General features: G+C 41.4%; 1 protein-coding gene across 3 annotated transcripts in view; it reads right to left on the minus strand.

Annotated features, from left to right (window-relative positions):
• Positions 1-2,279: 2,279 nt before the first annotated feature.
• The window catches only part of GTF2H1 (general transcription factor IIH subunit 1), a 47,501-nt gene continuing 37,077 nt past the window's right edge, over positions 2,280-12,703 (minus strand). For all 3 annotated transcript variants that reach the window (XM_010370167.2, XM_030917676.1, XM_010370168.2), the window contains 4 exons: positions 11,714-11,804; positions 11,113-11,228; positions 9,067-9,159; positions 2,280-3,539 (listed from right to left, as the gene is read on the minus strand). In XM_010370167.2, the coding sequence (XP_010368469.1) occupies positions 3,453-3,539; positions 9,067-9,159; positions 11,113-11,228; positions 11,714-11,804 (387 nt within the window). In that variant the 3' untranslated portion in view covers positions 2,280-3,452. The remainder of the gene's footprint in view (positions 3,540-9,066; positions 9,160-11,112; positions 11,229-11,713; positions 11,805-12,703) is intronic.

Here is a 12,703-nt window from a genome sequence, read left to right on the forward strand (position 1 = left end):
AAAACTAGGCAACGGAAACCTGGGCTGCCCAATGAATACTTGCAACTTCACAGACATCTCATCCCTTCTCCAGACTAGACAAGCCTTAGCAGTTTAGGGTAAATCCTAGCTCTGACACTTACTAGCTGTGTGAATTTGGGTAAATTACTTAACCTCTAAACCATTTCTAATTTGTACAAAATCTCGTAGTATCTACTTGCTTCTTCAGTTGTGGGAATGAAGTGAGATACAGCAGAAAAAGTGTTTGGCACAGTGCTGGTTGACAGCAGCCTTCAATCATCAGTGGTACTATTGTTTTCCACAATGAGGTGAAGGGCCATAAAAGGCTGCTGAAGTTCATTGTTAAAGGAATCCAAGGCTCAAATATTTCAAGTGCAAGCTAGACATGAAATTCACAGCTATCTCTGGTGAAATCACCCTTGATTCCTTCACTCCGTGTGAATGGTCACATACACTGTAAGGAATGCCTTTACTCAGGCCCTTCCTATTTACCAGGACTTCATTTTAATGTAGACCGTTTCCTGTGTGGTTTATTCCAAAAGTCTTCTAAGTCTGTCCTAATTGCCAAGTTATTTAACCCCTGCCTAACGCCCCCCCACCAGGAAACCCCCCCATAAAAGCAACTTGCTTAGAATTTTCTCTCAAGTCTCCCATGGCTAATAGGTAAGGTCTGAGTATTTTACTTTAGCAACAAGGCCATTCACAAGCTGAATTAAAATGGTTCTCTGAGCTTTACTTGTCACTCCCAACTCTCCAATCTAACACATTTTTCCTGTTCTCCTAACATATTTCAGTCTTTCAAACCTTCACACCATCATGCTCTTCCCTCAGTCTAGAAGAGATGACTTTCTTCTCTACCTCACAAAATCTTATTCAACCTTCAAGACTTAGCTAAAATGCTATTTTAAAGGAAGTCTATCCCAATTTCCCAAAATTCTTTTCTTCCTTCAGACTTTTTTTTTTTTTTTTTTTTTAGTAGAGATGGGGTTTCACCATGTTAGCCAGGATGGTCTTGATCTCCTGACCTCGTGATCCGCCTGCCTCGGCCTCCCAAAGTGCTGGGATTACAGGCTTAAGCCACCGCGCCCAGCTGTATTTTTTTTTTAAGACAGGGGTTTGTATTTTTTTTTTTTTTGAGACGGAGTCTCGCTCTGTCACCCAGGCTGGAGTGCAGTGGCCGGATCTCAGCTCACTGCAAGCTCCGCCTCCCGGGTTTATGCCATTCTCTTGCCTCAGCCTCCCCAGTAGCTGGGACTCCAGGGGCCCGCCACCTCACCCGGCTAGTTTTTTTGTATTTTTTAGTAGAGATGGGGTTTCACCGTGTTAGCCAGGATGGTCTCGATCTCCTGACCTCATGATCCGCCCGTCTCGGCCTCCCAAAGTGCTGGGATTACAGGCTTGAGCCACCGCGCCCGGCTGACAGGGCTTTGTCTTACTGTCCAGGCTGTAGTGCAGTGGTGTGATCATAGCTCATTGCAGTCGCAATTTCCTGGGCTCATGCCATCTTCCTGCCTCAGCCTCCAGAGCAGCTAGAACTACATACCACCACGCCCAGCTAATTTTTTTTTTTTTTTACTTTTAAAAGAGTTGAGGCTTTGCTATGTTGCCCAGGCTGGTCTTGAATTCCTGAGCTCAAGTGATCCTCCTGCCTTGGCTTCCCAAAATGCTGGGATTACAGGTGTGACTCACCATGCCCAGCTTACAACTTAATTTTTAACACAGCACTCAACAGAACATTCTATTTCTTATGTCTGTCTTTCCCAATAGCCGTATTTTTTTCTTTTTTATTTAATTTAATTTTATTTAAAAAAATTTTTTTTTTTTGGTATTTTTTTATTTCAATCATTTTTCTATTTGCCCCATTGTGGCAGTAATACATTTGAAAGTACTTTGTGAAAGTGTAAATTTTAAGGGATTGTACCATTACTATACTGATCTGAAAGAGAAATGGGAAGACTGAAGGCAGGAAATGATGTGGCTTCTTTCCCTTTACCAGTTCAAGGTCTTGATAAATTTCTTTTTTTTCTGTAAAAATAGAGATGAAGTCTATGTTGCCTAGTCTGGACTTTGGAACTTCTGGACTCAAGTGATCCTCCTACCTCAGCCTCCCGAGTAGCTGGAACTACAGCCATGTGCTACTTTGCCTGGCTTAGGTTCTGACCTTAGCAGTCATTATATGAAGGATAACCAGTTTGTAACACGGCCTAAAATAAAATGAGCAGTTCTCAGGCAGCCTACCCAAGGAAATTCACACATAATGAGAAACCAGAGATGTGTCTGAGTTAAAAGAGTAAGTATAAAAAGTTTTACTTTTTTGTGTAATTTTTAATACAAGACATCTAAAGTCTTAAACAGTAAGTTGATCCCATCAGGAACAAAATATGGCACGAATTCCAGAAACAAGAACATTTTTTTTTTTTTTGCACTTAGGCTTTTCAGTCACTATGCAATGATTATCGATTCGCCAAGGACAGTTAACAGTCAAATACTAGAGAAAAGGAGATAGGAGAAACATCTTTTATTTCTTCTAAAGAGGTGAAAATAATATTTTTTTATATTTCTCACTCATAAGATTTTTAAACTCTTAAAAATGCAATATCCTCTTTTCAAAGCACATGCCATCTTAAAAAAAATCTTAGCAATGTACATTTGCACTCAAAGAAAAACATGCAGCGCCATTGTCTTCTGACAAAATTCTGCATTAAAAAACCCTATGCAACTTTCTGCAAATATGTTCCCTCTTTATTATTCAGGGACTCCAAACCACAAACATTCAGTGCAATATTTGTTTCTTATTTCCGTAGGAAACACAGGACCAATGATGTCTTCTGACAACTGTTTCCTGATGGTTGAGCAACAGTCTCCCTTTGCTTTATTTTAAAGTACTCTTTTTAACTTGCTGATGTAAGGTATAATTGGAATTCATTAAAACTTGAGGATCCAATGGAGGGTGGAGGATGAAGGATGGAGGAGGAATATTTAAGGTCTACCCTGTGTCATAAACTTAGGAAAAAAGTTTACATGGAAAAAAACGACAACCAAAAAAACCTCAATTTTATCAATGCACCCTTTAAAAAGTTTTTTTTTTTAAATTTTTGAAAGCAGCTTAATGTCAATCAAAAGCAGTTCCTGAGTAACTGCAGTAAACAGTCTTTTAAAATATATATATGTACATACACATGTACATATATATATGTGTGTATATATATATATATTTGCAACGTAGCTCATTTGGTTCTGCCTTAATTTACCTCCCCAGCATTTAGTCCCTTCTTTCCTTTCAGTCCCCAATGTGCAAGAGTACAATAGCATCAGCTCTGGGAGCTGGCGTGGAGCAGATGTTTCTTATCACTCCTGTGAGGTCATCTGCTTGTCTGTCAGGCCAGGTTTCCAGAGTTGCTGCAGGTCATAGTTCTCTCAATCTCACAAAACCTGTGAGCATCATGGCCACCTCACGTTTTCTTCATCAGACGCCGTGACTGCCATGTGTGGAGCTTGTTGTAGGCTGTCTGGAGCATCTCTTCTATGTGACTTACCAACTGAAAAACACAGCAAGACACTTAACAACTGGGCAAAAGCAGGGGAAGTTAATCCTTCCAACCCAAATCTGGCACATATTTCAGAGTGTAGTTTTGGAGCTCCTCTGTATTTCCCCAGTCAATGAGGCAAAGTGCAAGCCCTCTGAGAAGGTTCTGTCAAGACACATTTTGTATGGAAAGGAAAGACAGAAAGTGGGGGGCAGTGAAAAAGCTGTGGTTGTAATGACTGTCCTGTCATTAACCAACAATAGGACAATATGGAAGTCACAACTGTGCTCCAGGCCTCAATTCCTTCTGTCAAATAAGCGGTCTGAACTATATTTGTGATTTTCTAGATTTGAGTACTGGTCAGCCAACTAAGGCCAGGATGGTAGTATACACTTTTTTTTTTTTTTTTGAGACAGAGTCTTGCTCTGTTACCCAGGCTGGAGTGCTGTGGTGTGATTTTTGGCTTACTGCAGCCTCCAGCTCACAGGTCCAAGCAGTTCTCATGCCTCAGACTCCTGAGTAGCTAGGATTACAACCATGAGCCACCACACCTGGCTAATTTTTGTATTTTTAGTAGAGATGGGGTTTCACCACGTTGGCCAGGCTGGTCTTGAACTCCTGGGCTCAAGCAATCTTCCTGCCTCAGCCTCTCAAAGTGCTGGGATTACAGGCATGAGCCACTGTGCCCAGCCTTGTATATACATCTTGGCAGAACATTGGAAAAATGCCTTATTCTCCTGAAGATTCTGATTCAACAGGCCTGGGATGAGACCCAAGAATCTTTGATTTTCAAAAGCTCCTGCAGTTAATTCTGCAAAATTTTGTGAAATAGTTTGCTATTTTTAGGGTTTTTTCAACTCCAGCATTTCAGTTCAACATAACTCAGCATATTACAGAAAACCTAAATGGTTTCAATGCTTCACACAACGTGCTATGTCATGTCTTGGGTCAGGACTACAGATCTCTGAATAGATTAAGAATTTTGCCCTCATCATGGACATAGCTAGGCTAGAAGTCAAAAGGATCATATGGAATCTTTTTGTTTTTTTTGAGACATGGTCTTACTACATTGCCCAGGCTGGAGTGCAGTGCCTATTCACAGGTGCAATTTAGGTTTACTATAGTCTCAAACTCCTGATTTCAAATGATCCGCCTGCCTTAGTCTCTTGAATAGCTGGGACTACATGTGCATACCACAACATCTGGCTTACACTGACGTTTGAGGTACAAGTCTCTGGAATATGTTTCCTTGGAGGTGGACAGTGTTTATGTGTTTGGAAGTAAAGTTTTCCCAACTCTGGGAGGATGCAGATGGAGATCAGGAAGTCCTAAATTCTTCTGGCATGTCAATGCTTAGGTCTGAGGGGTACAGAGTTAAAAAAAATTCCCCTTACTGCCATACCTGTTTATCATTATGGGGGATAGGAATATTCAGCTCTGTCTGGAAACTGTAAAAATTACTTATTCTGCTTGATGGGCAGCAGTATCTATATATTATCAACTGGAAGAGATCAACAACATATCCTACCGTAAGGCTGCATATGGCCTCAGCATCCTTTTTTTTTTTTTTTTTTTTTTTTTTTTTTTTGAGACGGAGTCTCGCTCTGTCGCCCAGGCTGGAGTGCAGTGGCCAGATCTCAGCTCACTGCAAGCTCCGCCTCCCGGGTTTACGCCATTCTCCTGCCTCAGCCTCCCGAACAGCTGGGACCACAGGCACCCGCCACCTCGCCTGGCTAGTTTTTTGTACTTTTAGTAGAGACGGGGTTTCACCGTGTTAGCCAGGATGGTCTCGATCTCCTGACCTCGCGATCCGCCTGTCTCGGCCTCCCAAAGTGCTGGGATTACAGGCTTGAGCCACCGCGCCCAGTCCCACCCTTTTTCTTTTTTTTTGAGATGGAGTTTCACTTTTGTTGCCCAGGCTGGATGCAATGGCGCGACCTCAGCTCACTGCAATCTCCGCCTCCCAGGTTCAAGCAATTCTCTTGCCTCAACTTCCTGAGTAGCTGGGATTACAGGCACTCGCCACAGCACCTGGCTAATTTTTTGTATTTTTAGTAGAGAAGGGGCTTTGCCACGTTGGCCAGGCTGGTCTTGAACTCCTGACCTCAGGTGATCCACCTGCCTCGGCCTCCCAAAGTGCTGCGATTACAGGTGTTAGCCACTGCGCCTGGCCCTCAGCAAACTTTCCAACACAGTACTCCAAGCAGTTATAATCAATTGAGAAGGCACATGACCTGAAACCTATCTGCCATCTGTGCCCTGCTGTGAGAAGACACTCCAGGCTTCTATTCTAAGTAATGCTCTTTCATATTTTAAGAAAACCCGGCCGGGCGCGGTGGCTCAAGCCTGTAATCCCAGCACTTTGGGAGGCCGAGACGGGCAGATCACGAGGTCAGGAGATTGAGACCATCCTGGCTAACACGGTGAAACCCTGTCTCTACTAAAAAAATACAAAAAACTAGCTTGGCGCGGTGGCGGGCGCCTGTATTCCCAGCTACCCGGAGGCTGAGGCAGGAGAATGGCGTAAACCCGGGAGGCGGAGCTTGCAGTGAGCAGCTGAGATCTGGCCACTGCACTCCAGCCTGGGCGACAGAGCGAGACTCCGTCTCAAAAAAAAAAAAAAAAAAAAAAAAAAAGAAAACCCACTTAGAATATTTAGGCAATAAATACGAAAAATCTTACTGATGATTTTTCAGCTTTCAATTATAAAACTACCCTTTTAATTATCCTAGTTATTGAAACACTGAATCTTAAATTTGTAACTAGACTCATGTGCCACATAATGATATGCATATATGATGGTGGTCCCGTAAGATTATAATAGAGATGAGAAATTCTCATCATCTAGTGATGTCGTAACATCATAGAGCAGCACATTATTCACTCGTTTGTAGGGATGCTGGTGTAAACTAACCTATTACGTAGCCAGCTGTATAAAAGTATAGCATGTACAATTATGTATAGGACATTATACTTGATAATGATAATGAATATGTTACTGGTTTATCTATTTACTGTATTTTAAAATCATTATTTATGGTGTACTCCTATTTATAAATATAAAAAAGTTAATTGTAAAAATCCTTAGGCAGGTCCTTCAGGAGGTATTCCAGAAGAAGGTATTGTTATCACAGGAGATGACAGCTCCACGTGCATTACCGCCCCTGAAGACTTTTCAGTGGGACAAATGTGGAGGTGGAAGACAGTGATAGTGATGATCCTGACCCTGTGTGGGCCTAGGCTAATGTGTGTTTGTGTCTTAGTTTTTAACAAAAGTTTAAAAAGAAAAAAAAATATTAAAAATAGAAAAAAGGGACCAGGCACGGTGGCTCACACCTGGAATCCCAGCACTTTGGGAGGCTGAGGTGGACGGATCGCAAGGTCAGGAGTTCGAGACCAACCTGGTCAACACAGTGAAACCCCGTCTCTACTGAAAAAAAAAATAAAAATTAGCTGGGCATGGTGGCGGGCACCTGTAATCCCAGCTACTCAGGAGGCTGAGGCAGGAGAACCACTTGAACCCAGGAGGCAGAGGTTGCAATAAGCTGCAATCGTGCCATTGCACTCCAGCCTGGGTGACAGAACTAGACTCCATCTCAAAAAAAAAAATACATATACATATATACACACATATATATACATATATATATTACATGAGAGAGAGACAGAGAAAGGCTTACAGAATAAGAATACAAAGAAAATACTTTTGTACAGCTATACAATGTGTGTTTTAAGTTCCATGTTATTCCAAAGAATGAAAAACTTTAAAAATATTTAAAAGTTTATAAAAGTAAAAATGTTATAGTAAGCTAAGGCTAATTTATTATTGAAGAAAAAAAGCCATTTTGTAAATTTAATGTAGTCTAAGTGTACAGTGTTAGTAAACTCTGCAGTAGTGTACAGTAATGTCCTAGTCCTTCACATTCACTCACTGAGTCACCCAGAGCAACTAACTTCTAGTCCTGCAGTCCTGCAAGCTCTATTTATGGTAAATGCCCTTTACAGGTGGACCACTTTTTATCTTTTATACTGAATTTTTACTGCAACTTTTCTATGTTTAGATACACAAATACCACCGTGTTAAAACTGTGTACAGTACTATGCTGTATAGGTTTGCAGCCTAGGAGCAATAGGCTATACCATATAGCCTAGAAGCGTAGCAGGCTATATAGCTAGGTATTAAGTACACTGTGAGGTTCATATAACAAAACTGCCTGTCAATGAATTGTTTAGAACATATCCCTGTGGTTAAGCAACACGTGACTGTACTATTCTTCCCAAGGTACCTCTGGGAGGACTTGTATAACTGCACATACAAATGATCTGATGTGGTTGCTCTAACCTTGTTTTAAATACAATGCTAAAAATGCTGAGCATAAAGTGACACTTCTCAATACCTCATCCACTGACCTTCCCTGCTGTAAACAATCAGGGAAGCTGATGCCAAATAGAACCCAGGAACAGTTTTGCTTACTGTGAGTAGTGGCAATTCTATCTTTCCTTATGCTGCTAGGTTTGTGCTTGCTACTCAGTTTTTCCAAATTAATAAATTAGTAATATATATTTTTGAGAATATACACATAGATTGTAAAACTTTTTGAGACAGAGTCTCGTTGTGTCACCCAGGCTGGAGTGTGGTGGTGTGACCTTGGCTCACCGCAACCCCTGCCTCCCAGGTTCAATCAATTCTCCTGTTTCAGCCTTCTGAGTAGCTGGGACTACAGGCATGCGCCACCAAGCCAGGCTAATTTTTGTATTTTTAGTAGAGACAGGGTTTCGCCATGTTGGCCAGACTGGTCTCGAACTCCCGACCTCAAGTGATCGGCCTGCCTTGGCCTCCCAAAGTGCTGGGATTACAGGAGTGAGCCAACACACCCGGCCAGATTGTAAAACTTTTCTAAGGGAAAGCATGGAGCTGGTTATCACAAATGCCTTGGTTACTCATGACCTCTGGAGGGGAAGAGAGAGTGGTATGCAACTGGACAGGGGCACTCAGGGAATATCTATGGGTTATGGTAACATTCTACTCATTTTCCTGATTGGTGAGTAAACAGTTGTTTTATTTAAAAAATATGTATGTATTTTATATACTTTTGAATGTATGACACATTTCAGTATTAAAAAATAGTACTTTGAGCAACAGAAAATAAAGTATCGGCAGGGCGTGGTGGTTCATGCCTGTAACCCCAGCACTTTGGGAGGCCAAGGTGGGGTGATCACCTGAGGTCAAGAGTTTGAGACAAGCCTGGCCAACATGGTGAAACCCCGTCTCTACTAAAATACAAAAATTAGCTGGGCGTGGCAGCATGCACTTATAATCTCAGCTACTCAGAAGGTTGAGGCAGAAGAATTGCTTGAATCCAGGAGGCGGAGGTTGCAGTGAGCTGAGATGGAGCCACTGCACTCCAGCCTGAGCGACAGAGTGAGACTCCGTTTCAAAAAAGAAAATTAAGTACTCATTTACATGAAAGCAAAGTCAATTTCATCATTTTACTACAAAGAGAAAGAAGATCAGGCAAAAATCAGATTGCTGCCTTACATTTGTGCTTAAATACTGTCTCCGAATCTTTTCTTGGAATGGGCAGAGCTTCGTAACTTGGAATCGTTCCAAATTACTTTTCATTTTCACTACCTATAAAAGATGAGAAACAATAAATTACAGAGAAATCTCAAAGAAGCTGTAGAGACCAAGAGAAAAACAAACTTCTACATATGAAAGTTACTTTTCTTATAGAATTTAAATATAAAAAGAAAATAAATATACCAATTATATCCCATTGTTAACACTTCAATGTGAACATCTTTCAGTCATAAACACTCATTTGGCCAGGCGCGGTGGCTCACGCCTGTAATCCCAGCACTTTGGGAGGCCGAGACGGGCGGAACACAAGGACAAGAGATTGAGACCATCCTGGCTAACATGGTGAAACCCTGTCTCCACTAAAAATACAAAAATTAGCTGGGTGTGGTGGCACATGCCTGTAGTCCCAGCTACTCGGGGGGCTGAGGCAGGAAAATTGGTTGAACCCGGGAGGTGGAGGTTGCAGTGAACTGAGATCATACCACTGCACTCCAGTCTGCCTACAGAGTGAGACTCTGTCTCAAAAAACAAAAACAAACAAAAAACTCAACTCATTTAAATAGTCACTCATTCACTTATTCATTCAGAGACAGGCTCTCACTCTGTCACCCAGGCTGGAGTGCAGTGGCAAGATCATACACGGCTCACTGCAGCTTTGACCTCTCTAGGCTCAGGTGATCACCTGAGCTACTTTTTGTAATTTTTGTAGAGACGGAGTTTTGCCACACGCCCAAGCTGGTCTCGAACTCCTGAGCTCAAGCGATCTGCCTGCCTCGGCCTCCCAAAGTGCCGGGTGTAGTGGCTCATGCCACTACACTGAGGTGGGAGAATCACCTCAGCCCAGAAGGTAGCGGCTGCAGTGAGCCGAGATCACTCCACTGCACTCCAGTCTGGGTGACAGCGTGAGACCCTGTCTCAATAAAAAAAAATAAATAAAATAATTATTGTCTTTCAGTGTATGAATATACCAAATGCTTCTCTAACCAATCCCCTTCTGGTAGATATTTAGGCCATTTCCTCTATCTTAGACAGTGAAGACCATCTCGAGCTAAGTATTTGCATTCCTAATTATTTCCTAAATTTCTAAACGTTGAATTTCATTTGAAGTTTCATTTGCATGCTGAAGTAAAAGCACCTAAAAAAACACTAGCAGTGGAAGAAAGGACTCTTGGCAACGTGGTCAACACTGCTCATTTTGTTTTTCGTTCTTTTGCAAATTAGTAGGTGAAAAAAATATTCTTTTAAAAAATTTATTTATATATTTTTTGTAGACAGAGTCTTGCTATGTTGTCCAGGCTGGTCTCCAACTCCTAGGCTCAAACAATCCTCCCACCTTGGCCCCGCCAAAGTGTTGGGATTACAGGTGTGAGCCACCATGGTTGGCCAAAATGTTCTTTTACTGTAGCTTTCATTTATCTGCATACTGATGATGAGTGTGAGCATTTCCCCTTAATCTTCCTAGGTCACTCCATTCTTTAGTGAGTTGCTAGTAAAGTGTTTGCCTATTGTTCTTAATGAGGTCTTTATCTTTTACTTAATCACGGTTCATAAGAGCAATTTATAATATTACTATTAATGTTACATTTTTCCATTTGTCAACTGTCCTTTAATGGGTTAAAGGGGTTTTAGTGTTAAATAGCTAGTGCTATATTTGTTGTCAGTTCTTACTTTGGATTTTGCTATCCCTGAAAAACGTATCAAATATAAATAACTTTACTGATGTAATTTGTTTTGGGTCTCTATTCACAGTGGCTTGGAAGTAGATACAAGCTTTAAGTTGTATGATTATTAGTTATGGAACTGGTCTGATCTGTTTCCTAATCTATAAAATGGGTACCAATACCTACTCCATAAAGATGCTGTGAGGTTTACATGAAATAATGTATGCAAAAGAGTTATCCCAGTGTCTGTCACATGGTAAAGACTCAATAAAACTGTCCAATTTCAAAACATCTCGTAAGTCACTACCACAATTATCTGGCTGTCTTCAGAACTGGTTCTAACCTTTTCTTCTAGGAATGGCGTATTAACAGGAAAGCAGGACCAGAAATGCCGTAGAAGTTCTCCAACAGCTACATATAAGTGTTTCAATTCAGACTGAATATCATTTGGCACCATCTCTGCAAAAGAAGAACGAGGTCCACAGGGTAAGAGCTATTTTAACATATATACAGAATTGAAAAAAATGACCACTCAGAGAATAAACTTGAACATGTACTCTGTCAACGCCAAACCAGGATATGCTATTTTCAGATAAGTTAGTAATTTTGGGGCTGAGAGATCATAAAATTTAAAAGCTCTTGGGATTTTAAAGAAACTTTCAGGTTTCCCCTTTATTCTAAGAGGTAGGGGAGAAGAAAGCAGCTTTTAGTATGATATTAGAGAAATTAGCAATGTACCACTATTTGTAATAGTAAGACAGTTCTGAAATCTAACACTTGTCTAGATGTGTTTCAGAATCTGAATGTATAAAAACAAATCTACAAAATAGAAATCCCAGGATTATTCCACGGAAAAACCAATAAAAGTTCAGCACTCCTCCCAGCTTGCTTTTTAAAGCTGATTTAGGCAGAAAGACAGTAGCAGAAGATGGCCCGGCACATACGGTTTATGGCTTGCTGTGTTCCTCCCTGCATAAGTGCCCCTCCAGGTGACAGTGCTGTGATGGTACTACTGGCAGCACTACTTGAGAGAACCTGAAAAAAATGAAAATGCAGAAAAACTGGTTTTCCTCTTTTTTTTGCCACTTTTCTTTCTTAACATTTTAGTTTTAGAGCAACAATGAAGTGTTTTACTTTTGTTTAAATACTACATCATTTACAGTGATCAAAGTGAACTATTTTCCTTGAGGGCAGAAACACAATCTGTGTAGAAAGCTGATACCTACAAATCTTCCAGGCATGCCAGGCAAGTCCACAGGGACTTCAAAACTCCCATGGTTTTGCCTAGTTAAAGCCCTTTCTTAAGTATCAATTCAACTTGGGAACTCTTACCACTGAAGGTAAAATGGAGTTTAAGGAAACAGGTAAAACAACATGTTAACCTGTATCCTTTGTTACTGTTAAATTTATTTTTCTAAGAAACAAAATCTTGTTATGTTGCCCAGGCTGCACTTGAACTCCTGGGCTCAAGCAATTCTCCTCCCTCAGCCTCCTGAGTAGCTGGGACAGACTACAGGTATGTACTCCACACCTGGCTTTGCTAACACATACCTTTTTTTTTTTTTTTTTTTTTTTTTTTGTTTGAGGCAGAGTCTCACTCTGTCGCCAGGGCTGGAGTGTAGTGGCCGGATCTCAGCTCACTGCAAGCTCCGCCTCCCGGGTTAACGCCGTTCTCCTGCCTCAGCCTCCCGAGTAGCTGGGACTACAGGCGCCCGTGGGCCACTTCGCCCGGCTAGTTTTTTTGTATTTTTAGTAGAGACGGGGTTTCACCGTGTTAGCCAGGATGGTCTCGATCTCATGACCTCGTGATCCGCCCGTCTCAGCCTCCCAAAGTGCTGGGATTACAGGCTTGAGCCACCGCGCCCGGCCACTAACACATACCCTTGATAGCAGATTTGGGGGGGGAAAATCAACAGAGCAGAAATTTATTAATT

The sequence above is a fragment of the Rhinopithecus roxellana genome, chromosome 15, assembly GCF_007565055.1.
Source record: "Rhinopithecus roxellana isolate Shanxi Qingling chromosome 15, ASM756505v1, whole genome shotgun sequence".
Classification (NCBI taxonomy): Eukaryota; Metazoa; Chordata; class Mammalia; order Primates; family Cercopithecidae; genus Rhinopithecus; species Rhinopithecus roxellana.